Source organism: Harpegnathos saltator, unplaced genomic scaffold (assembly GCF_003227715.2).
Source record: "Harpegnathos saltator strain DR-91 unplaced genomic scaffold, Hsal_v8.6 scaffold515, whole genome shotgun sequence".
NCBI classification, from domain to species: domain Eukaryota; kingdom Metazoa; phylum Arthropoda; class Insecta; order Hymenoptera; family Formicidae; genus Harpegnathos; species Harpegnathos saltator.
Genome location: NW_020230333.1, coordinates 60,001 through 84,042, shown reverse-complemented (window position 1 = coordinate 84,042; position 24,042 = coordinate 60,001). Strand labels below are relative to the sequence as shown.

The window sequence follows — 24,042 nt, the reverse complement described above, 5'->3', positions numbered from 1 at the left end:
TACGTCTTTGTCTACGTTGTCTACGTTGCGAAGTACACGTCAGGCCACAACAACGATTTACGATTTGACGGCGACAACAACGGCAGCGATTTAACGACAACGAAGCGCACCGACGAAATTTCCATCCCGTGCGATCCTCGCGATTACGCGGACGACAAGAACGCAGAGAACGAACGGCAACGACGGCGGGCGGGGGCTCGCGCGTTTCCGGTAGAAACAATTTACCGAGAACCTCGCGGCGACTCGGCCGGATTAGCGAGATGATATCAGTCATTTTACCACGGTAATTAACGCCACCGCTCACGACTACTAGAGGCGCGCGCGAGCAACCCCGGAGAGCTCTTGTTCTCTTGTTCTTGGTGAAGAACAAGAAGATGGATGAGATGTATACGCGATTAAATGCCGCTGTCGTTAATCATGCAGATGCAAACTTTCACGTGCGTGATGTCGATCTCTTCGATTCGCGGAACCTCAGCCGAGCCGCTCATTTGCCGCGTTAATTTTGCTTCTTTTTTATCGATCTAGATAGAAGACTATATATTATACTTTTGCTTTCGTTGTTGTTGTTGTTATATTATTAGTATCTTTTTTTCTCAATAATATCTTCTCCATACCTTCTCCATACCTTCGCGCAACGTATCACGCATATGGACGGACACTCACACGAGCGCAAAAAGTCCGTTATTACAAATTCAAAACGGTCAATCACCTGGCGGAACCGATGTAGCCGGGAAGCGCGATAATGGAGCTCCGCTTCTTCCGTCTTCGCTCCTTGCACGCTCTCGCGTCACTTTCACGAAATACGACTTTAAATGTTTGTCGGGGTGAAGGAAGAATTTACGATGGAAATAATTTTTGGAGCTCCCACGAGTTTATTCGGCACTGTGCGTTGTGTTAACGGCCGCCATCTCGTAAAATCCTCGCGCGCGCGGCCACACTCTTTCCTCCTCCTCCTCCTCGTCCTCCTCCGCCCCCCCTCCTCCTCCTCCTCCTCCTCCTCCTCCTCCTCCTCCTCCTCCTGCTCCTCCTGCTCCTCCTGCTCCTCCTCCTCCTCTCCTCGCGGTTCACTGACTTCGTTTACGACGACCGCCCGTTTCTCGCGTCTTGCAATTATTCACAGGTTGCTTCGAGAGTAATTTTACCCTCATGAAAGATCGATTACCACATGTGCGCGCGCGCGCGTCGGAGAATATTATATCAAAATCTAGCAAAACGGGTAAAAAATCCACAAGTGAAGAATACAAAATGACGAGAAAATACCGGGTAATGTTTTGGCAACTGTTTTCACATCAGTTTCAACTGTCAATATCTCTTCTTCTTTTTTCTTTTTTCTTTCTTTCGTATTCGAATTTCTTTTGTATGAGTGATATTTTTTTACAATGGATTCTAATCTATTATACATATACTCGTCTGTTCAACTTTTTCAGAATTGCTTCTTTCAGATAGCTGTGCAGAAATAGCTTACCAACAAAATAAATTCGATAAATTTGTCTTTTCACCGTTCGTAAACAATCTCGCGTCGCCAGAAAATATTGTCGAGAAGCGAGAAGATGTGCGTTGTCCCGCGTGAAATTGCCAGCAGGCGCAACGAGCGATTCTCTTCGCTCCGCGACCGATAATAAGCGGTCGCATTAAATTGAGTCGATCGTTTCAAGCGAGCCTGTCTACGCAAACCTAGACTTTAACCATCCACCTCCGTCCGGTTATTATTATCACGCGAGACGCGGCCACTTTCCCGGTCTCCTCTTCACCCGAACTCGTGAACTCGTCCTCCTCGTTCCGCACCTCGTAGATAAACACCGGTGGGCAAGTAGAGATATAACGAGGCCATTTGGAGATTCGCAGCGTTATTACCGGTCGCTCACCGGTCGCGGAGAGAAACTCGAGAAACGCCGATAGGCCGAAGTCAAGCACGTAATCTCGTTAAGATTCTTCTCAAACAACGCGCGACGCGCGGCCGAGAGAGAGAGCGACCGCGACAAGACGCGAACCGCTTCGATCGACGGACGATCGAATCAGCATTAACATATTACGAATAATACGTATATTATCTGTATACGTGATACTCCGGGTATATAATAACGGGCTAACAAGAGTTGTTAGCCCGCTCTGGCTCTTGTGTTACATCGATTTAGATGTCTCAATTGTTACATTACATCACTCCAATTCTTTTTTTTTTTTTCTCTTTTTCTCTCTACTATATTGTTTGTTGCTTGTACCGTTACCGTTTTCGCTGACCTACGTTTATGTAACGTTTTTCGATCAGAGAATATTATATTTGTTCTTTTTCGAGATACGTCGTCGAAAGTGACTGACGGTCTGAAGCGAAGAACGTAGCGCGCGCTATTTATCTAAGAGCGGACCGTTTACCATCAAGGTATCGAAAATGTACTCCCGACGTGCGTTTTTCCAACGTTTCGTGTCTCCGTCGTCTCTGGTTCCTTCCTCGTCTGTCGTGTCCTTCCCCGCATCTGCGGAAAAGGAGAAAAATGGCGTGAGACGGGCGGGCGCAACGAGAGCCGCATCTCGTTCGGCTCGTCAGACATTCAAGCCACTTATTACGCGCTCCCTCGCCTCCTCCGTAGGTAGCGAGCAAGATTTCCTTCTTCTCTTGTTCTCCTTCCACCTCTGCGCCTCTCCATTATGTCCCTTTTCATCTCTCCCACGATCTATACGCGGCTCACGCCACTTTCTACCCGCCGCGCGCGCTCATTCGCCGCGTCTCTACACACGCAGCTGCAGTTGTAGGAAAAGAAACTTCAACCGGAGCAAGAAACTTCCACCTCCACCGTCGGTCTCTCTTCTTCACCCTCGTTCCCTCTGGTGTCCGCGTCTCGCGAGGCGGGATCGCGGGTTCGCGTCGGAGGCCGCGCGTTATGCGTTTACGTTGTGCGAGCGACGAAAGAAGTTTCCGCGGCCTGAAAATCGCACGACCGGCCCGCTTCGATGCCATCGAGAGAAGAGATCGGGGGCGGGGAGGAGGGGGGGGGAGGGGAAGCAGTCCGAGCGAATTCACGCGAGACGGCGTGTTACTCTGTGACTCATTTACAATCGTCAGTGCCATCGTTCGTGATTCTCTCGCGAGAGATTTCTCAGATGTTAATGCCAGTCACAGCGACATCAAATTCCGTGGCGCGAAGACATTCGATTCTCTCTCGCTTTTCTGTGAGGAAAGCCATACGGATACACGAGTAGCTCTGGTCACCAGTGTGATCTTCTTCTTCATCTTACATTTATATCAAGCAATCTTTTCGATGCGGGAGATTAGTCCGCCGCACATAAGGACTCCCCGACGTGATCTTATTTGCTTAGATCTTTTCTTTTTCCGCCAGTGCGCGCCACACTTAGCGTCCCCCATTAGCTGTCGCAACTAGCACGAGGAACGCACGACTAACCCTTATCCGCTTGACCTTATCCGCTGGGTTCAACGTTTTCCATATCGCATCAGGAACATCCTTTTCAGAACGTCGCGTGTGCAAATTGGCGTAAACTACTCGAGTGACAATAACGTGTCTCCTTCGTTCTATTCTCCCCTATTTTCTTCCTCCTCTCCCATCCCGTCCCGTCCCGTCCCGCGTCGCATCGCGTCGCGGCTCAATTCGTCGTGGGTGGTGGATGATTCAACCGCGAGCACTGTTACATTCCGTGAAGAACGAGGCTTTGTTTCAGATAGCCAGATAGTGATACATAAGCAAACAAGAGATTGATCGATTATCGGATCAGAGCAGAATGCGTGAGATTTTACTAGAAATTTGTGAAAGCATGCGGAGAAAGTAGATGCTCGGACTCGCGCTTTTGATAGGATTTGTCATCTCAAGAACTTGTCACGTTCTTCATAGACTTGGGATTTACTCATGATAAATATAAACTTGCATCATTTTTGTGTGACTGGTCCTTCCGTCTGTCTCGACGTCCGAATTTACGACAACGATGACGTACCACGGCTATTACGCAATATTGCTAGGAACGTATATCGCGGATGCTTCTCTCTCTCTCTCTCTCTCTCTCTCTCTCTCTCTCTCTCTTTCTCTCTCTCTCTCTCTCTCTCTCTCTCTCTCTCTCTCTCTGTCTCTCTCTCTGTCTCTCTCTCTGTCTCTCTCTCTCTCTCTCTCTCTCTCTCTCTCTCTCTCTCTCTCTCTCTCTCTCTCTCTCTCTCTCTCTCTCTGTCTCTCTCTCTCTCTCTCTCTCTCTGTCTCTCTCTCTCTCTGTCTCTGTCTCTCTCTCTCTCTCTCTCTCTCTCTCTCTCTCTCTCTCTCTCTCTCTCTCTCTCTGATGTTGACGCGCGTCTAACAATTGATACGAGAACATCTTGCACGCGCGTCGTGCCACTCAAGAGCGAATGACATGCAAGAACGGTAAAAACGTTAAAATAACTCATGTTCCGACAAACGGGCAATGCGCGGATAATAAAAGAGTTGGCAAGAAAATAATAGACCGACCGTTAACGAAGTCACACGCTCTTGCTCTTCATTTACGCTGCTGATCGCACGAATCGAGATGCCTCCTAATCGTCGTCGTTGTCGTCGTCGTTGTCGTCGTTGTCGACTCGTGGTCGCTACCGTACGTAGCCGCGACGAGTCCTGACAACTGTGTCGACACACGCACAAGCAAACATGAGCTTTCAGTAGCGAGAGGATGCAGCACGTCGGGCGCAAGAGCGATGGCAGAAAGAAGATAGAGGAGAAGCGAAAATTAAGTCGATGTCGCGACTTTCCTTTCCATTGATCACGCATTTGTCAGCGCCTTCCCCCGCTCTGACGATCTCCGGATCTGCCGGACTGGTGTCGGTTGGAATTTGAAATATTATTCTGCGAGATGTTCTCCGACATCTTGAAAATTGTCGATATATTCAGTTGCAGATACGTAGCGCGGCTACGCTGATGACATGTCCGTAACACTTTCTCGAGTTTTCAGCCTACCGCTCAAATGATTTTCATCATTATGCGCGCGCGCGATCCCCTTCGCAGCATCTATCTCATCTCGTGGTCTCGTGTCCTTCGTCCCTATTTTCTCATATGAACCATTTGTTTTGTCATGTATGCACATGTCGCCTCCCTCTCAGCTCAGTCAAGTAGCAGGACAAAAAGATGGTCGTCGTCAGGCAACGAGATCATAGGTACAACACACGCTCCCGCGGCGACGCGCTTCGTCACGCAATGTCTACGCACGTAGGGAAAGGCACGGCACGATCCTCCTTTTCGCTCTCTTCATGCCTAACTCTCGAGTTTATTGAGTCACCGCGATGATCCGAGGAGTCGATTCGCTGCGATAGTCATTACACGCGACATCATACCCATGTTTACGTCATCGTTGCTTTTACGCTACGCATCGATTCGATTCGTGTGACGCATGTTTCGTTCATGTTCCGTCCGTGCGAGCCTGCGTTGCTTAGATTTTCTGGATTGTCCGATCAATCTCGCTTTTAACGATTTTTACGGCTACCCTCGAACGCACCGTCACGCACATGACCCACTTTCCCATTCGCGTTGTCGTCGCGTTGTCACCTGCTTCCCGCCTGCTGCCTTGCCTCTCACGACGTTCGTCCTGAACCCATTCCGGGGTGAATCACCGTCCCTGTATCTCGCTCTCCCAGGTTGTATTGTTCCTTTTTCACCTTCACAAGAGGACTGTATATGCGAAGAAGATACGAAGAGAGAGAGAGAGAGAGAGAGAGAGAGAGAGAGAGAGAGAGAGAGAGAGAGAGTGAGTTGTCATTTGTTGTCAATGCGAATATAAAAAGTATACCTGATGAACATTGAAGAACTCCGAGTTACTCGCGAGCTTGATTACATTCTCCGGAATACCAGTGACGATAACACGTGCATGGGACGAAAGTTCCCGTTTTGCAAAATTGCAGTCAAACTTTTTCTGGCACGATGTCGGCCAGGCAGCCAATGCTCGAGCATACGGTATTAATCCCCGTCGTTGACACTCGGTCGAGCTTCTTTAATCTTATCCAGCCTCCGGGTTTCCTCCGAGAAGTCGAGCTCGTTATCTTTATTTCCTGCGTATCATCGGAAGACATCGGAATCGCACGCTTTTCGTTGTCGCTATCTCTCTCTCTCTCTCTCTCTCTCTCTCTCTCTCTCTCTCTCTCTCTCTCTCTCTCTCTCTCTCTCTCTTATCCGGCGGATGAGCAGAGAAGGCAACACCGGAACAATGACGAAGAGGAGATTAATCGAGACGAGTAACGTATGATTGAAGGAAAACGAATGATTAGCGACAGGCGCGTTATCCAGCGAAGGAATCTTATTATCCTCGATGAGGGTGCAAGCTGAGGATTAGGAAGTGTAGGCAGCGAGAAAGAAGACGTCGGAAGGAGCGATAAAGAGTGAAAGAAGAAAAGGGAAGAAAGAGAAAGAGAGTTCAGTTATTTATTTAATGTAAAGAGGGGAGAGAAAGCTGATAAACGCTCTGATAGAGCGACGGGCGAGAACGGCGGGGGGTGGAAAATCCAACAGCGTGGAGAGAGAGAGAGAGAGAGGGGGGAGGGAGAGGGAGAGGTGGGAGAGCGAGAAGGAGGGGGAGAGAGAGAGAGAGAGAGAGAGAGAGAGAGAGAGAGAGAGAGAGAGACGGTGCGGTTGTAGCACGCTCAGTGCGATGGAACAGAAGCAGGAAGAGTGCGTGAGTGAAAAGTGCGTATGTATGTAAGTGCGGGATATACGGTAGCTTCTCATAGAAGGAGAGAAGACAGTCGCTGCCTCGCTGCAAGGCTGCTCGCATCGTGTCAGGAGTCCATCCTCTGCGTGCATATGTGCGTGCTCCTTTTCGCGTCGCGTATATTTTCGCATATTCTGGACCTAGACATCACAGTTACGTGGAATCGACGAGGAGAGAAAATGTGCGCCTGCTTCATTTATTTTCCCTGATGAGGTCATTCATTGTTCTTGTGCTCGGTGGACGAAAGATTCAATAACGATCTCGATTATTGGTGCCTGCGGTACTAGTGAAAAGTAGTGAAAAGGTAGTCTGCGCGACAAAATCGACATTTAGAGTTTAGATTTTTGATTGCGGATACGCGATTGTTTGCTGATCGTTCTGATAAGAATTTGGACGTGCTTGTGCGGCGGTGGTTTTCACCACAGAGGCAGAGGATTTATGGAGTAACGAGATATTCACGAAAAAGTACGAAACATTAGAAGATTGAGTCATCATTGAGTCGACATGAGGTGACTCGAGGGATACTCAAGGTTTTAATCAGCCCGCTCTGTTTCGTCGAATAAACTCTCGCACTTGAGGCGTCTCCGGTAGTCAACGGCATCGGTCGCCGGCGAAATGCAATTTGACAAAAGTTCCCGACCAGTGCGTAAATTCGGAACTTGCGATTGAATGAGCGGTGAAAGAAACGCCGAGGAAATTAATAGCTCCTATGGGTGAGACATCCGTGGGAAGTTAAAAGCACGGCGAAACCGAGAGATACGAGATTGGTGCAACGCAGTGATTCCACGGAGAGTTCTCTCTCTCAAAAATAATCATAGTATTTTTACAGTCGCTTTATATTCACTTCGCTACTACAAGTGAGCGTACACAAAGTGATGTTAATTCGACGTCGAGGTATTCCCACGACGCGCAACGGGTTATTTTCGAGGGGGGGGGGGAGAGAGAAAGAGAGAGAGAGAGAGAGAGAGAGAGAGAGAGAGAGAGAGAGAGAGAGAGAGAGAGAGAGAGAGAGAGAGAGAGACGCGCAAATTCACACTCACTCTAAGCGAACGAACATCTTTTCAGTCTACTCGATCGACATCCGACGCCCATTACTATAGCCTATATTATGCGCATGTTTTTATTCTCGCAACGTATCACCGCTGTCAGCCAAGTATCGGCCGAAACACATCCATCAGCGAAACGCAAAAATAATTCCAACCGAGGAACGCAAATATGCCGATTACCTTACCCACGAACAATTAATCGCAATCGTCATTACATTCCTTTGTACCTCACCTTTATTTCATGCGCATTGTGTCATAGATACATCGTGCATAAATCGGTTTTTTCTCAGACGTAAATGCGCGATGATAATCTCTGAGTTGCAAGTTATTCTAAAGAGAAGCACTTCTTGTGGATGTGGAATCTCGCGATCTTCCTTAACGTTTTTGCTATATTTTCTATACTTTTGTCTCGCCGTTCCACGTACGGCAAGTGAAGTGAATTCATCGTGTAAGAGATGTAGCCTTTAAAAATTGGCTGGCAAAGTTGCTACTAGATTTTCATACGCTTGTTTATCCGGGCATCTCTGAAAAATCAATCTCGAATTCCGTCGGGAGAATCGAACAATCTGCCAGAAAGCAAAGCGATGAGGTTGATACGGACGTAGACGTTCGAAAACATATATATATATATATATATATACGTATATAGTATATATTATACGTCCAACTATCACGCAAGACAACTGCTCTCACTGCTACTAATTATGTTTTCCTGCCGCGATGTTATCTGTTGTTTCGTCGTTTATTTGGACGGTAGGTAGGTAGGTAGGTTGGTAGGTAGCTAGGTAGGTAGCTAGGTAGGTAGGTAGGTAGGTAGGTAGGTAGGTAGGTAGGTAGGTAGGTAGGTAGGTAGGTAGGTAGGTAGGTAGGTAGGTAGGTAGGTAGGTAGGTAGGTAGGTAGGTAGGTAGGTAGGTAGGTAGGTAGGTAGGTAGGTATACGATCACGAGCCCTCCCGCGGGAGGGCTTCAATTCTCCCGTCTTAAAGTCCGATCGTGTGTGACTCGCGCTGCCGCGTTCGACATTGCGACTTCTAAGCGGCTAACGGGAATTCGAGGCACGACCGGATGGCGCGTTCATTGAATTGATTCGGCTACGGACTGAATGAAACGACACGATTCACTGCCAACTCCTGTCGTCTCGCTGGTCGCAAAGCGTGCGCGCGGGCCTTATTTTTCTTCCCGCACATCGTGCTTACCGTGTATTCTCCGCAGCGCAGCGCAGCGCGTTGCGTATTTTGTCGCCGTCGCGTCGTTTCGGGAAGGACTCAAAATTATACTCGACAAACGCGGTTCTCAAACTAACTCACGCATCGTTATCGGGCGATTTAATAATTGAGCCAGGACAGCTTATAATGATGGCCGGTGCAAACGACGCATGCCTATATCGGACAGCGTCGTCTAATTTCGGTTGCATAATATCGACGCAAAATAAAATAAAATCACCGAGGTCGCTTGCTAAATTTACTCTTCTTTGCGGCCTCTTGATAATCCTTATCGACGTTTCTAAAGTTCGTTCGCGCGTATAAAGCGAGATAAAGCGGACGCCTAGCATATCCTCAGCTTCTCTCGTCGTACACAGAGACGAAACGTGTCATCGCGGCGGGCAATGAGCGTCTACAATTATTTGGCACTTTTTCAACGCGTGACTGCGGGGTCTCCCGTTTGCGAGAAGGTGTCGGAGGAGGAGAAGAGAGGGGGGCAGTGAGATTAGGGCGCTTCGACACACATCATCGTCGCCTGGATGAGCACAAGAAAGACGCGAATCTCGAGTTATTTCTTACTTGATTTTCATGGCGTGTTGTTTGCTTTTGTTCTCGGTTGTTCCAATCTCGAGACGATACTCTCACGTATGTGACGTCCTCCTGATTGTTCGCATCGTTTGGTCACATATGGTCGCGAGCGATGTAATCGAAATGATCGAAACTTTCCTCTTTCTCCTCGATCGCTTTAATCGATATAATATATATATATATATATTATATCGATGCTTGGCGTGTATATATATATATATATACACGCCAAGTGGTGACGCGCGAAAAATCGGGAAGAGGATACGCCACCGTGTAATTGTCGTCGGGACGTTTGCTGTTCTGCAGTCGTTAGTCGATAAAATACGATATCTTTTTATTATCAGCGATCGAGTCGCCCCGTAAATTGTCCGTTTTTTATTCAAGGCGCGCCATCTCTCCCCGGCGGAAATCCGCCGGACACGCTTCTTCGGTCTGCCATAATTTTCCGGCTCTTTGCTGAAACCTAGCTATAGCGTGGAAGCAAACGTCAGACTTTTCCTCGCGCGAAGCTAACATCGGCCAGCGGGCCAGGCGGTCGACGAACGAACTGACGAAGTGGGGTAATCATACTGTTAATCACCAAGTTCGATCGTCTACTGCTGCTGCTGCTGCTGCTGCTGCTGCTGCTGCTGCTGCTGCTGCTGCTGCTGCTGCTGCTGCTGCAGGTGAATGAATCCCGACTCTCACGATTCACGTTCGCCTCTTGGTCTGTCCATCGACCCCGACTAGCTATTTATATACACGAGACGCTCGCTTCTGTGCTTGCGCCACTGGTAACATCTACACTTTGGATATACGTATACTCACGCACTTTGCTGCAACGGCAACCACGTTCTCAGATGCGCGCGTACGCACACGTATGTACGTATATACTAGTACGCATTCACGCGTGCCTAGTCACTCTTGTATGCGCCCAATTATAAGCATTGTAGAGATATCAATGCACACCCGTGCGAGAGAATGTGAATACGTGAACCTCATTACTCTATAGAGCCGTAACCGTTTTTATTGCCGCTTACCGACTGGATGGTAAGCAGCAACATCGGCAACGAAGACGTCGTCGTCGTCGACGACGACGACGACGACGACGACGACGACGACGACGACGACGACGACGAGTGTCTATTCAAGGGATATTCGCCAAGTTATACGTCGCGTATGTGAAAATACAGATATTACGCCGGTCGTGGCGTTATTTCGCGGCGTCGCGCTGTGCTCTTCGACGTACGATGGCTGCATTTGCATCCAATTTTGCACGTATTTTCATCGTACAAAAGCACTCGTGATTTTTACGTACACCGTAACCGGTGACGCGCACAGTAAAGTTTGGAGAAAAATATTAGCACTTTCGGAGTCGATAAAGGTATCAAGCATGGCATGTCCTTGATAGAAACAGGCGAAGCTGGGTCAGAGAGCGTTTCTTTAACGCGCACGTGTTATGTAATGCTCTTTAAACACGTACGAATTGTAGTTGGAATTCTCATTGCTGGAACAAGATGGACTTGCATCGGGGTTGCGCAGTATGTGTCGATCCCAATGTCTTGGGCCCGATAAACCGCGTAAGCTCGACACGACGTTCCTTTCTTTCTGTTAGGGGGGCTTCGCGCTTCTTGCTGTTCTGGGCGGAACGATGCCCGGCTGCGCTCAGACTCGTTTGTCATTATATTGTTCGTCTCGAGCTTCTCCCGCCTCCGTCCATTTCGAGCAATACACACGGCTGTGTGTGTGTGTATCTTGTTCGCACTGTTGTTCGCCGATTCTAGCGTTATTATGCACTTGGATCGGCACGGCGTGATACGGCGCGCTGTATGCGTGGAGAGCTGCACGATATTATCGATATTGTATGCAGGTGGTGGCGTATGTCACACAGCCAAGCGCTTGGCGCTGCTTGGCGCAATCCGATGAAACCCGGCACCGGCTGGCTCTCCTAATAACGAACGAGTCGTCCAGTTTGACTTATTATGTGAGAATCGCGCGCGAAAATGAATTTGGCGCGATTTCAACTCGCGTTATCGTACCACCGCCGAAAGCACTGCTCTTCCTCGATTAGTGATTGCACGCGGACGATGTTAATCGCACGTCACACGTCACACATCACATTCGGCACCGAGCGCATCGATCGCGCTCATCGCCGGTACAAAAAAACCGCAGTGTGGTACGTACGACATTGAGTTTAACATTAAACGAATCAATTCCAATTTCACTTGCATGGACTTTTCGTCGTGTGTGACGTGTGACACGTGACATAGGTAATACGACATAGGACCGGCTACGCCCCTTCGCATTGTGCTATTCCCTTTCTCTCGTTCTATATCCGTAACAAAAAGGGACAACCGAGACGCGAGAACGGTGAGGAACGTAAGATTCGGCGCAAAACCGTCGCACACGATAGGCGCGAAATTGCTCGTGCTTTAATGGCTCGCTGGTAGAATACCGTAATTATTGATTCTCTCTGTCCCTCCCCATCTTCCTTTCTCTCTCTCTCTCTCTCTCTCTCTCTCTCTCTCTCTCTCTCTCTCTCTCTCTCTCTCTCTCTCTCTCTCTCTCTCTCTCTCTCTCTCTCTCTCTCTCTCTCGATTTTTCTTCATCCTAGATTCTCCTTTTGCAATCTCCGTATCCATTCGTAAATCATGATTAAACGTTATTGCGCGATCTGCTTAGAATGCGTCGGAAACTCTTATCGAATTTTTATTAGATATATTATGTGCGCATGTTCCTTTCTTCCTTCCTTCCTTCCTTTCTTCCCTCCATATGAGTCGTTTCCAAAGAAGATAGAATGCGCATGTTTCTCAGAGTACGGTTTCGATCAGTACATGATGTGAAAGAAGAAAAATTGGTCGAACAAATGTGATGCGATGAACGTATACCAAACATTTTGATTAAGGAGAAGAACTCTGCTTTTTTGCTGAGCAGTTTTCAAAATCATCGGTTTTAAAAATCAAAAATGCCGTTAACCGGACAACCGGACGTCGATGATCAAATCGGCCAATCGACCGGTTAGGTTAGGTTAGGTTAATTCATTATTCGTAGCGTCAGATATTGACATTTCCGAGATTTCCGAAAGGATATACACTTGCGTTAAAAGCGCAATCGCAATGAGAAATTCCTCGATCGAATAAGGGCACAATGCGCGCGCACACGCTTACGCATTATACATTGGTATAGCGTGTCGGACAGACATGGAATTTACACACAATTCCTCCGTCCGCCTCCCATTTCTCCGTTCTAAATTCGTTCGCAAAATGAGCAAGCGCGACGGATGCGCTGCGTGAGAGAAACGTGCGGATTTAATGCGGAGCGGACTATAGGCGCGACTGATGCTAAATCGCTCTCGCGATCTAGTGCGCGCACACGCTACAAAGAGTATATACAATTATGTACTCGATCGCTGGAAATTTGCTGTTTCAACGAGCGTAGACGGGGGGGGGGGGGAACCGATGGACGCAGTTTGTCCAAGTGCCACCCCGCTACGACGCGAGTTATTTTCGTGCGAAATTACAGCGTCACATACGGCAACGACGGCGTCGGCGACGGCGGTGGCAGACACGAAGAAAGAAAAAAGAAAGAAAAAAAAGAAGGAAAAAACGGCTCTCCCACGCGCGCTCGCTCGCTCGCTGCAGCCTTTATCCGGGATTCAGATGGGACGTATGTACGACTCACCGTCTTCTTTGATGTTGGTTATTTTCGTTTTAGGCTCGCGCGCGGCAAACGCCGCGCGTGAGAGATAGTTCTTCCATTAACCAACCACTCGGATCGCGCGCAGACCGAACACCGGACGCTCAAAATGATAATTAAAACGCCGAGGAAGGGAGGAAAAGTTGTATCGTAAATAAACAATTAATGGATACGCGCGTTTAATTGTTTCATGCTAGACGTTGTTGATAAATCAAAAATAAGTAAAAGTAAGTGCCCATAATTATGCCTAATTCCAATCGCTCTGTCTCTCTCTCACACACACACACACACACACACACGCACACGCACACACACACACACACACACACACACATACACACCGAAGGAAGACTTAGCAACAACGTGACGCGACGCATCATATCGTTCTCATCGAGCGACAGTTATGCTCGCTGCATGACCATGAGGGTTGAGATAGTACGCAATCGCGTTTTCCAAAACCGCCGCTGTACGGACTCCTAATGCGAGCTCTACATTCCACAGGCACGCACTTTGTCGCGCCGCGATGTTACGTACAGGGGCGCAGAAAACTCGCCAAATTCGTCGCTGTTGAATTTCGCTCGTGGAATTTCCAAAGAAGATATCGACGCATGTTTCTCAGAGTACGAGAGTTTCGATCAGTACATGATGTGGAAGGAAAATTGGTTGAACAAATGTGATGCAACGAACGCGAGCAAACCAAACATTTTCATCAAGGAGAAGGACTCCGCTTTTTGTGAGCGGTCTTCAAATTCGGTTTTAAGAATGAAAAATGCGGCTTTCTTTAACCAGAACGCGTTTAATTCGTTCCAATGTTCAAATGATTTTTTTCACTCAATGCGTAGAAGCAGGGTGGAAGATAGATGATTTTCGATCGCTCATTTTCGAATAAATGAAACGGCGCAGCCAGTTATGAGAAATCCACCGATATCGGTGTATTCCCGAATAAATAACAATTCCTATTATGCAAACTCGAAATGCCGACGTTACGGCACGCTACGTACAGAGTCTCATGCGGAAGCATCGCCGTCGACGGCGTCATTTAATCGGCGATGCTCGATCGCGAACGCGGTGACGAAAATTCGTGGCACGTGACGCGTGGAAAGCGTACGTGAAAGCGTCGCGCTGCTCGTGCATCGTGCATTTTGAATGGATGACGACAACCGACTATTCATTGTTAAGTATTGCGCGTATCTTCCAGCGTGTAAGTGTGGTTCGATGAACTTGGAGATACTTTTGTCCGTGGATCGTTACGCGTTGATTTATCGTGCTCGCGCTCCTCCGCTTCGTCTTATTTTTCGGCATCGCCATCGAGAACAACGAGTCGCTTCTCCTAACGCAATCCCGAGGCGTTATCATTCGTTGCGATGCGGGAAGGCGTCGTCATTCGTGGCATGGCATGGCACGCGCGATTCGTGCGTCGCGCGCGGTGTGTTTCTTACGATGATTCTCTTCTCGGTGCGACAAGACGACAAGACGAACGTCAGCGCGATCGAGCAAGTAAAAGTAATGCGCGCGCGCTTACGGTCGAAAGCGTTGCGTTATGTAATTTCTTCGTTTCTTCGTTGAGTCTCGTTTGTGTTTTATTTCGCGCGAGTAGTCGGACGATAAAGCGTTCTCCGCTTACGGTTGATATTTTATTGCTCGCTTAGATGGTCGTTAACGCAACACGTGCTGTTGCGCGGGGTGAAGATTGTGATTCGATTAGCCGCGCTTTGTACAACAGATTCCTCGTCCTGGCATTATTTATTCATCAGTCGGCTCCGCAGATTTTTCAACATGCATTTTTCTTCTATAGAACACATCATAAATACCGCACGAGAGAGAGAGAGAGAGAGAGAGAGAGAGAGAGAGGGAGGGAGAGGGAGAGAGAGAGAGAGAGAGAGAGAGAGAGAGAGAGAGAGAGAGAGAGCCTTAAAATTAATATGTTAACTTTCTTACCGGGACTATATCTCGCGTGCGTACGAGTCAAAGTTTGCGCCAAGTACTCTCAAACGATTGACAATCATCGTGTTAACGATCGCGGGCAATTCGTTATTGCGACAATCGTCCGATACCTCGACTCGATGAGGTAAATAGATAGGACTTTATCTCGTTCGCGTATAAGTCGGCTGTGCATTATTAATTGTAAATTCTTACATTTTCGTACACGCGCTCATTAGCATTATCACTCAGCCGCGTATGTTAATTGCCTGAATCGAGCGAATTAAATTTATCGCTCTCTAAACTTCCGAGGGGAGAGGAAGGACAGAGAAATTAACACCGCACACACAGCCGCGCGCGCAATTCAGATGTGCCACTTAGAGAAATTCATTCGCCAATTAGCAATTTATATGAAACACATGCCGCATACACACAGAGGGACAGTTGGGCGGGCAACGACGCGCGACTGAATTTTCCTAAAAACTTGATATTCATATTGCGTAAACCTTCTCCCTTTTCTCGCTCTACCACGCCATCTACATGCTTTCGTTTTTTTTTTTACGAGATATTATTGTTGTTATCATTTCATCGTCGTCGTTATCGTCTTTATTATTACTACCAACTGTTATGTATTTTATCCATCATTTGGAGATACATCCTTCTTAAAGTGTAAATTGGTAACAATTTGTCGTCAAGATGTAATCAAAGAAACAAGTAAGCAGAGTCTACAGAGTAAACTTTTTTAACGCTTGTAATCCCTGCTTGTATTCGACAAACGGAGCAAACAATTGGCAAAGTCAATTCGCAAAAAGCTCAAGCTTGGAATCGGGCAAACGGTTCATGAATAAATATACATAGACGAGAGACTGTATATGATGAGAATGTAATTCGTCACGGAGCATATTAATACGGCCGCGAGTCAGTTCAGAATCAGCGGGGCAACGGCTGACAGGAAGGGCTTTAGCGATAAGTCGTGCGATAAATCGGCAAGTAGCACGAGCGAGCGAGGAGAATCGTCGCGTGGACATTGTCGTGTTGGCAGTGGCCGGATGGCGTGGCGTGGCGTGGCGTGGCGTGCTCTCGCGACCGTGTCTGCGCTTGGTAGGTACACTTGGTAATGCCCCAAGTTCAAGGACGTCCTCACGTTGCTAAGTTGCTAAAAGTCACGGGAAATTGTGGAAAAGGCTCTGAAAGGTCGCGATTAAACCAGGGCGAATACGCGAGCCGGCCGCGCGAAATCGCTAGCAGCGGCTAGCAGGGTTACCGCCAGCGAATTCGTCAGTCGTCGCGAAAGAGCGATACGGCGTACGGCGATAGGAGTGTACACCGGAGAGATTGTACATGCGCGTTTTATAGAAAACGTTTTATAGAAAACAGTCTTCATTATTTACTAGAACACTGAGTTTTATGGTTACTTTACTTGTTGTTATAATAAATTAGTTAATATAACATTGGAATAAAAAATATTTAATGCAAAAAATCTTGGCTTCTCTCTCTCTCTCTCTCTCTCTCTCTTTCTCTCTGTCTCTCTTACTCTCTCGCTCTCTTTCTCTTTCTCTTTCTCGCACATTTCTACTCCTGTATTCTAGCAATATTCTCTCTCTCTCTCTCTCTCTCTCTCTCTCTCTCTCTCTCTCTCTCTCTCTCTCTCTTACTCTCTATCGCTTGCTCACTCGCACTCACTGCTTCTTCAGCGCTCTTGTAACGCCTCTGGTGTCGGAAAAGTGAGATGCACAAATCCCCTCTCCTCTCTGCGGTCTAGCGTTTCTTACTTTCTTACTGAATCGAAATTTTCCGTGATTTGGACTTTATTTTAAAATATCTACACTTAGAGACAACGTACACAAACAACACAAGGACACTTTTCTTCCTATTTTTTTAAGGCCGAATCGATCGAGACTGAAAAAAACCTCGACGATCGGTTTAACCATTGCTGAGATATGAATATCTCTCGTGAACCTCGTTTTCAACTCGCAGTTTCGCGTAATATAGGCACGTTGTGTCTCGCGTCGTTCGGGCGCAACTTCGTTGCGCTTGAACTTGGCGCGAGGCACTACACCGTGCCTCTTGATTGGAAGCGTTTCTTTCGCATTCGGCAGCTCTGTTCGCGCGTTTGCGCACTTTATTATTATTGGTAGATGGAAATCGATCTGGCTTACGACGATCTCGGCTGAAATCACGTCAGATTTATAGGGGCCAACGGAACTTTTGTCCGCGGGCTCGGTCGTGTAACGCTCGCGCGCGTTATTTTCCTTTCCTTCTCTGAGTCCATGGCGAGATTCCCGGGAGCGAGAACACGGCCGGTGACACGGAGGGTGGACCGCAGATCGATAATTCGATATTCGGTACGCGAGCGGGCCGAGAAGAGAGATAAATGGGCGTGGGGTAAATTGAGGGGGGAGGGATATGCGTCGCGTCGGGAAGGGGGGGGCCCTTATGCCACGGGGCGATTTGCATCTGCTGAGGATACTACCTACACGCGTGAGAGGGTTCCCTTTTCGTTAGGGCGTCTATTAAGCGACGCGAGTATCTCGAGCCGGGGGAGGATCGAGCACACGATAATGCCTCTCTCGGAAGCTCACCTCAAGTCCTCTCCATTACGTGCGAATTCAATGTTATCTCTCGCCGTGAGAAGAAGAATCGCCGGACGATTTCAAGAAGCGAGATCGATGAAACGCGTTTAGAGCCGTCTCTTTAGAAACATCGCCGCTGATTACAATGCCGAGTATTGTATTTTGCAGGGAGAGAGCGAGAGAGAGAGAGAGAGAGAGAGAGAGAGAGGACGCACGTCCGTAAAGTGCTACGACAATTCTCAATAATATTCAGGAGAAGTATAATCGTCTCTTTCCGTAGCGACGAGGGAATCCGAGTGTATCGGATAAAGGAATCGGATATCGGATATGGAAGACTAAAATTGAGCCAATTGCCGCTTGTTGATTGATTCGCGTTACATGCGAAAGCTATGAATTCGCGGCAATCGGAGGCACGCAGCCTCGGCCGAGCATCGTCTCGCTATCATTTTTCTTATAGTATTATCCTGAATCCAACGTAATATTCGCGGACAGGGCACGGCGGTGGCGTGAAGATTGCGCGCGTGCCGGGAATTCCGGCGAGTCGAACGGGATCGGAAGCTATACGGATTCCATCTCGTCTCCAGCTCTTATCAGTCGCGTCGTCCTCACTCACTCACGAGAGAAAACTTCGATGAGAGTCTGCCCGCTTTCGTCGAATTAGCCGTACGAGAAAGAGTGTGACTTCTTGTACAGAAGAATCTGCTGGATTTCTTTCCTCGAAACGCGAAGCATCGATCTTTCGATCTGCCCTTCCCCTTGTGTCATCCACGAGAGACGGTCTCTCGTGTCTAGCAACGATCCATCGTGCCTGCAAAACATCGTTGTGTCGTATAAGAACAAAATTTGTGCCTCTTGAAATATACATGTATATGTGTAAAGCTCAATTTGTAAAACGCGACATGTCGCGCATGCGCTACTAGGTATACATAATATAATAATCTTGGAAATTTGAAGAAAGACCTCCCCCCCTCTCCCCTCCTCTCCCCGGGGGCGAGGGGGTGTCGAAAAAAGCTAGATGGTTCGGTGTTAGTTTCTTACAAACGTCCGGAAACATATTTGATCAGAGCAGATGAGCAAGTCTCGTGCTAAGTCTAGCAATTACCAATGAAAAGGCGCAGCGAGTGTATTTGAGACGCATAACCACATACTGGAAGCGCGCGCGATACACGCCGTTGCAAATTGGCTTTGATTCGTCGGGCGAAAGATGCTTCTCCGTCCTTTTGACTCCGGGCCGTATCCGCATTTGGAACGCTCTAATTTATTCAACGCAAAGTCTCCGGTATTGGCATCGCGAATGTCTCTCGCTGTCTCGCGGTCGCGAAAGACCGCATCTACGAGCATGAATTATTCGTTCACGGAGCGAGAAATGCGCGCGCACACACAAATAACGACGTCGGAAATCGTATCTTGTAAAATATATTTTCGTGCTTTTGCGCGGTACAGTGAATCCATCCCATCCTAGGCCTAGGCCTAGGGCTATTTTCGTGGCCGATCGTGCCGATCCGCTTGCCGATAGAATTCAGGTGAAACCGGATCGACAAATGCATTACGGTGCTGCGCACTGCGCGTTGTCGTCCATCCTCGCGCACACGGCTAATCTGCAATTGCGTCGCTACAAATGACACTTGGGTAGACAGGTATATGCAAATGTCCTAGAACGATGTCTCTCTCCCGGTGTCACAGGCAGCGTCCATTGGTCGCGCGGTGAATATTCCAATTGTACTTGCAGGAAGCAGCGGGGAGATCGCGCGCGCGCGCGCGTGTGTGTGTGTGCGCGCGCGCGCGTCGTGTAGATGTGAGTAGCTTCGAATGGGGTTGCGACCATCCCGGCAGTCGCGGAGGGGTTGTTGCGCCGGCCGGCGTGAGCGGCTCTCAGGGCCGCATCCGTTGCGGGATTTCACGTTGCGATAAAGCGTCCCCGCGTCGCGAACGAGCCCGCTGCGAGAGACGCCTTTGCCGCAAAATGCGGAGCGTCAGATATTGGCTCGAGATGGAAATAATTTCCGTGTGTGGATTCGTGTGAGATGAAGATACGGGAATGCGGCCGATAGTCAGCGCGTATTACGACGAATACATACGAATACGCGGTTTGCTTTCTCATCACAACCTACAACGTACTCTAGTTTGCTTCCTCTCCTTTTTCCTTCCGTTAGATCTCTGCTATACAGGGTGACTTGCCGTCACCCTTTTCAAGCCTCAAAACACTACACTAGCACAACGACAGAAAACAGAGCTGTATTTTAAGAGACGAATACACACAGATTTAATCGCGGCTGGAGACTTGGTGCAAGCATTAAAGAATAAACCAGACGCTCGCGGAATACTCCGCGGTGATTCTCGAGCGCGCGCCGTACTTCACACGTTAATTGCCAACCAAGTATCCGCTTTGAGGTGCGCGTCAAATTAATTTCATAAATCAATTTGCCAAGCCACGTAATGCGCGCATACGGTCCATTGGGGTTATGGACTGTTCGGCAGGGTTGTTGGGGAGGGGGGCGGGTGTGTGCCACTCCGCGTTCAGGGGTGAAACCGCGTCAAAGTTACCCCCCCGCGAGTCATGCCAGGTTCTCTCGGGTCTTCAGACTCGAGTCATTAATTTTTTTACAGTAGGAATTATGTAGCTTTATCTGCGCTCGAAGACAGACGAAGAATACGTATACCTCGGTCTTCCGTGTTTTATTCCATATAATAAATTTATCCAGAGCAAGACTGCTGTTTGCGTTTCGGTCGAATTAATTTCGGAATACAATAACGCGCCGATGCAAAACGTGTTCGACTCGACCACAGCCATCATGCAAATGTCCTTCTCGTTCTCACGGGAGCTTGCTTGTTGAATTTTTCGTCAAGAGATGATAGTTTTAATTTTTAGTGATCAATTCGGATTCTTCGCTGTCGACGCGTACACACAACGGAAACGACACGAAATGATAGTGGTCGAGGTCGAGGTGGTGTGTGTGTGTGTGTGTGTGCCCACATTTGCAGACAGGCTTTCGCGAAATTACGACTCCACCTCGACGCCGTCTTTGCCAAGTTAATTAAATTAATGCTGTAGGTAGAGCGTCAGTTTGCATCAGTGTGCGATGTACCTGTGGGAATCTCGTTGGTAGTAACCCGAACTGCCGTGCACTGCGCTCAGGGGCTGCCACCAAGTCGTAGCCAGATTCATGCTTGAGTGACTCGAACTCGACGTAAAAACCTTGAACCATATTACGATATGAGCTACACATCACAGAGTTATGCGCCAAGCGTGAGCCAAGCGTGATGTATATTAAAATTTATGTACTTTCTCTCTCTCTCTCTCTCTCTCTCTCCCTCCCTCCCTCCCTCCCTCCCTCTCTCTCCCTCTCTCTCCCTCTCTCTCTCTCCCTCTCTCTCCTTCGAGAAGAAAAAAATAGCACGTACCACCACCTTGCATCTGATCGCTTGCATCGGACGTAAATTGTTGTGCGTGAACATTTCAGCGCGTTATCCTTTTTAAATATCTCTTCAGTGCAACTTCTCCTCGATACCGCATATCGCAAAAAAAACGCATTACGCGTGTTTTTCGTTATATTTCATTTAATGTTATTCAGTTCGATCATCATCATTATTCAGTTCGGTCAATCATTTACTAGAGGAAAAAGAAGAATTTTCAAAAGTTTCATACGAAAAACATACAAAAATGGTATTAACGAAGGGTTAATCATCGTGTTACGTACGTGTGACTCTGGTAGCAAAGATCCGATAAAGAGATTCTTGAAATATCTCGCCCAATGTATACGGCCTTTGCTTCTCAATCCAATCTCGATTCACGTTTCGGCTGATCGCAGTTCGCGACCGCGCGAGACGTCGCATGTATAATACAATCTCGACGGCAACGGGGAACACGGTCTTCGTCATCCCCCGTGATCCATCCGTCCCACTGTTTTCGAAGATGTGCGTGGATACGCGAGCCAAACCCGTTGTTGCCGCTTACGAAATTCCACGCGTGCGTTATTACAGTGAGAATTCCACCGCGGCCGTTCGCCTCGGTTCGTCGCGTCGCGTCGCGTCGCGACGCGACGCGGTACGAGGTAGCTCGCAGTGCGAGGCGCTCACACAGGGGTTGCAGGGGATGCCGGCAGGGGTTGAACGTGTTAGCAGGGGGCGCGGAGACGGGAGAAAAGGTCGGCGGCAGGGAGGGAAGGTACGGTAAAGCCTGGAGAGAGGGAGTGGACGCCGGGCACCGCGGCGCAGCCTGCCGCACCCAGCAAAGCGCCTGCTCCCCTTGAACCGGCGAAACGTATACCTGTGACGACGACGACGACGGCGACGACGACGACGACGCCACCGCCACCGCCACCGCTACCGCCACCGCCACCGCCGCCGCCGCCGCCGCCGCCGCCGCAGCAGCACCACCGCAGCAGCCGCCGCGCGCGCGTACGCCACGCTGTTGCTAGGCGCGCTGTTACTCCGTTTCCTCCGTCTCCCCCGTCGATCGCGTCGCGTCGCGTCGCGTCGCATCGCATCGCGACGCCTACGTAGCACCGATCGCCGACGCCGGCCGGCCGGTTTCATCCGTCCGTATGCGCGTTTGTTCGCTGCGTTCGTCGCGTCGTTGCGTACGACGCCGCGCGTACACGAAACCCGGGACCTTCGAGCGAGTCAAGGTCGCCACCGTGCGCCGCGACGCCCGCGACTCGCAGGGTCACTCGCGTGCCGCAACGTTGCGTGAAAGTGCGCGCCAGGCCAAACCGGTGGCTTCGATGACGATGACGAGGATGACGACGCGCGTGTCGGGATAGTCGCATTTGTGGTGTGAGTTTTGAGAACCGCCAATGTGCGAGAGTGATCGAAAGGGTTGACGATCTCCTGCGCGTACGACTTGAAGCTTAATTTAGGCTGGAAATTTCGAGAGCGTATAAGGCTCATCGTGGAGATTGCAAGAATCTGAAATATAGTAAAGGAAGCGAAAGGAAATGAACGCAAGGAAGAAGCAAAGTGTTTGTTTGGTAAAGCGCTCCCCATGGATTAATCGTTTCATCGGAAAACAGTGAGAAGAGCAGAGAGGGTTGGTGGAGCGCAAGAGAGGAAGCAGGGAAGCAGTGAGAGAGAGAGAGAGAGAGAGAGAGAGAGAGAGAGAGAGAGAGAGAGAGAGAGAGAGAGACAGACAGAGAGAGATAGAGAGAGAGAGAGAAAGGACGGTGAATGAGATTCGTGATATTGGAAAAATTTTCGTAAATTTGTAAAACCCGCCAAGCTTTCGTGTAATGTTTGAATATAGAACAGAATCGATATTCTCTAAGTCGATTTGATTAAGGATTTGATTGTAAAAATTGATCCAAACGAATTGGAGAGATTATCTTAATGAGTTAGTTGAGAACGAGTTCCAGCGAGAGGAAAACTAGCTACTTTTGAAGCGGTAAAGAAAAATTGTATTTTTCAAGCTTTAAATTTTCGCAATATTAATATGATGGAAGAGGTCGATGAGTCGGAAAATCTCGGAGGATCGTTTTACGGCTTCTAACGCGGCCGGAAGTGTTCGGTGGTAAAGCTCGGGGTCGGTGGGTGGTCCGACGATGAGAGGCGGAAGATTTCGTAATGCGATGTCAAGGTTGCACGACCTTGGTTCGGTCGATGACACAAACGACTAAATTCTGTAAAATCGGGCGTGTCGCAAAGTCTATCGTAATCTCTTCCCCCCCCCCTCTCTCTCTCTCTCTCTCTCTCTCTCTCTCCCTGTCTCTCTCCCCCCTCCTTTCCTCCTCTTTCTCTCTTTCCTACTAAAACTTGGCATATACTTGCTGAATTTCTCTCTTTCCAACACTCAAAGTTTTGCAAATGTAAACATTTTTCCAACTGCAAAGCAGTTGATATCTCCTTGCACATGAATCCATTACTGACAGTTTCTCTTGCAGATTCTCTGAAAAATATACAAATTATAAAATTAATGTTTATATTAATCGTTTAACATTGCAACTATTTTGTAAAAATAGGAGTTGAAAAGAATGCAAAGATATTTCTTAATGACGATATCGAGAGAGAAATCGCTCATTTATTTGCCTGAAGAATTTTCTTTCTCGAGCGAGACTCGAGTGCTTATTTGCGAGATATAATAGTTTTTCGCGCGTAGGGGTGCACACTTTTTTTTTTTATTTTAATGATGATGATTATCGGAGACAAGCCGGAGTTACAAGTTCTATTGGTTCAATTCAATTTAGAGCCAATTCTTACCGCACCGCCGAGACGATCTCGAGCTACACGAGGGTTCACTGGCCCGTATAAAATAGTAGTTTGAGTTTCATATGTCTGGTTCGTGGTAATATCGTCCTCATCAGATCCACGTAAACGTAACTTTGTAAGATTTTACGAAAGTCAGACGAGCGGTTTTTGTCAGACTCTTGTTGGTTTTTTTACACA

General features: G+C 48.4%; 2 protein-coding genes across 7 annotated transcripts in view; one reads left to right on the top strand and one right to left on the bottom strand.

Moving 5' to 3' along the window:
* Positions 1-24,042, top strand: part of Fak (protein tyrosine kinase 2 Fak) — a 60,959-nt gene that overhangs the window by 6,997 nt on the left and 29,920 nt on the right. For 3 of the 5 annotated variants that reach the window (XM_025302838.1, XM_025302837.1, XM_025302836.1), the window contains exon 1: positions 22,106-22,634. The exons of 1 other annotated variant lie outside the window; for it this stretch is intronic. The gene's annotated coding sequence lies outside the window, so the exon portion shown is untranslated. Of the gene's footprint in view, positions 1-22,105; positions 22,635-22,925; positions 23,045-24,042 lie in introns of those variants that run through there. One more of the 5 variants, XM_025302839.1, reaches the window with a different exon arrangement.
* Positions 1,351-21,962, bottom strand: LOC109504120 (uncharacterized). Of its 2 annotated transcripts, none has more exons than XM_025302843.1 (4): positions 21,363-21,962; positions 21,067-21,274; positions 20,751-20,860; positions 1,351-2,471 (listed from the first exon to the last, which is right to left on the bottom strand). In XM_025302843.1, the coding sequence occupies exons 2-4, from the start codon at positions 21,118-21,120 to the stop codon at positions 2,348-2,350; spliced, it is 288 nt and encodes a 95-aa protein (XP_025158628.1). In that variant the 5' UTR covers positions 21,121-21,274; positions 21,363-21,962; the 3' UTR covers positions 1,351-2,347. The 2 variants fall into 2 exon arrangements, with proteins under 2 accessions (XP_025158628.1, XP_025158627.1); XM_025302842.1 differs by lacking the exon at positions 1,351-2,471 and adding an exon at positions 16,949-18,472 and having other exon boundaries at positions 21,363-21,931.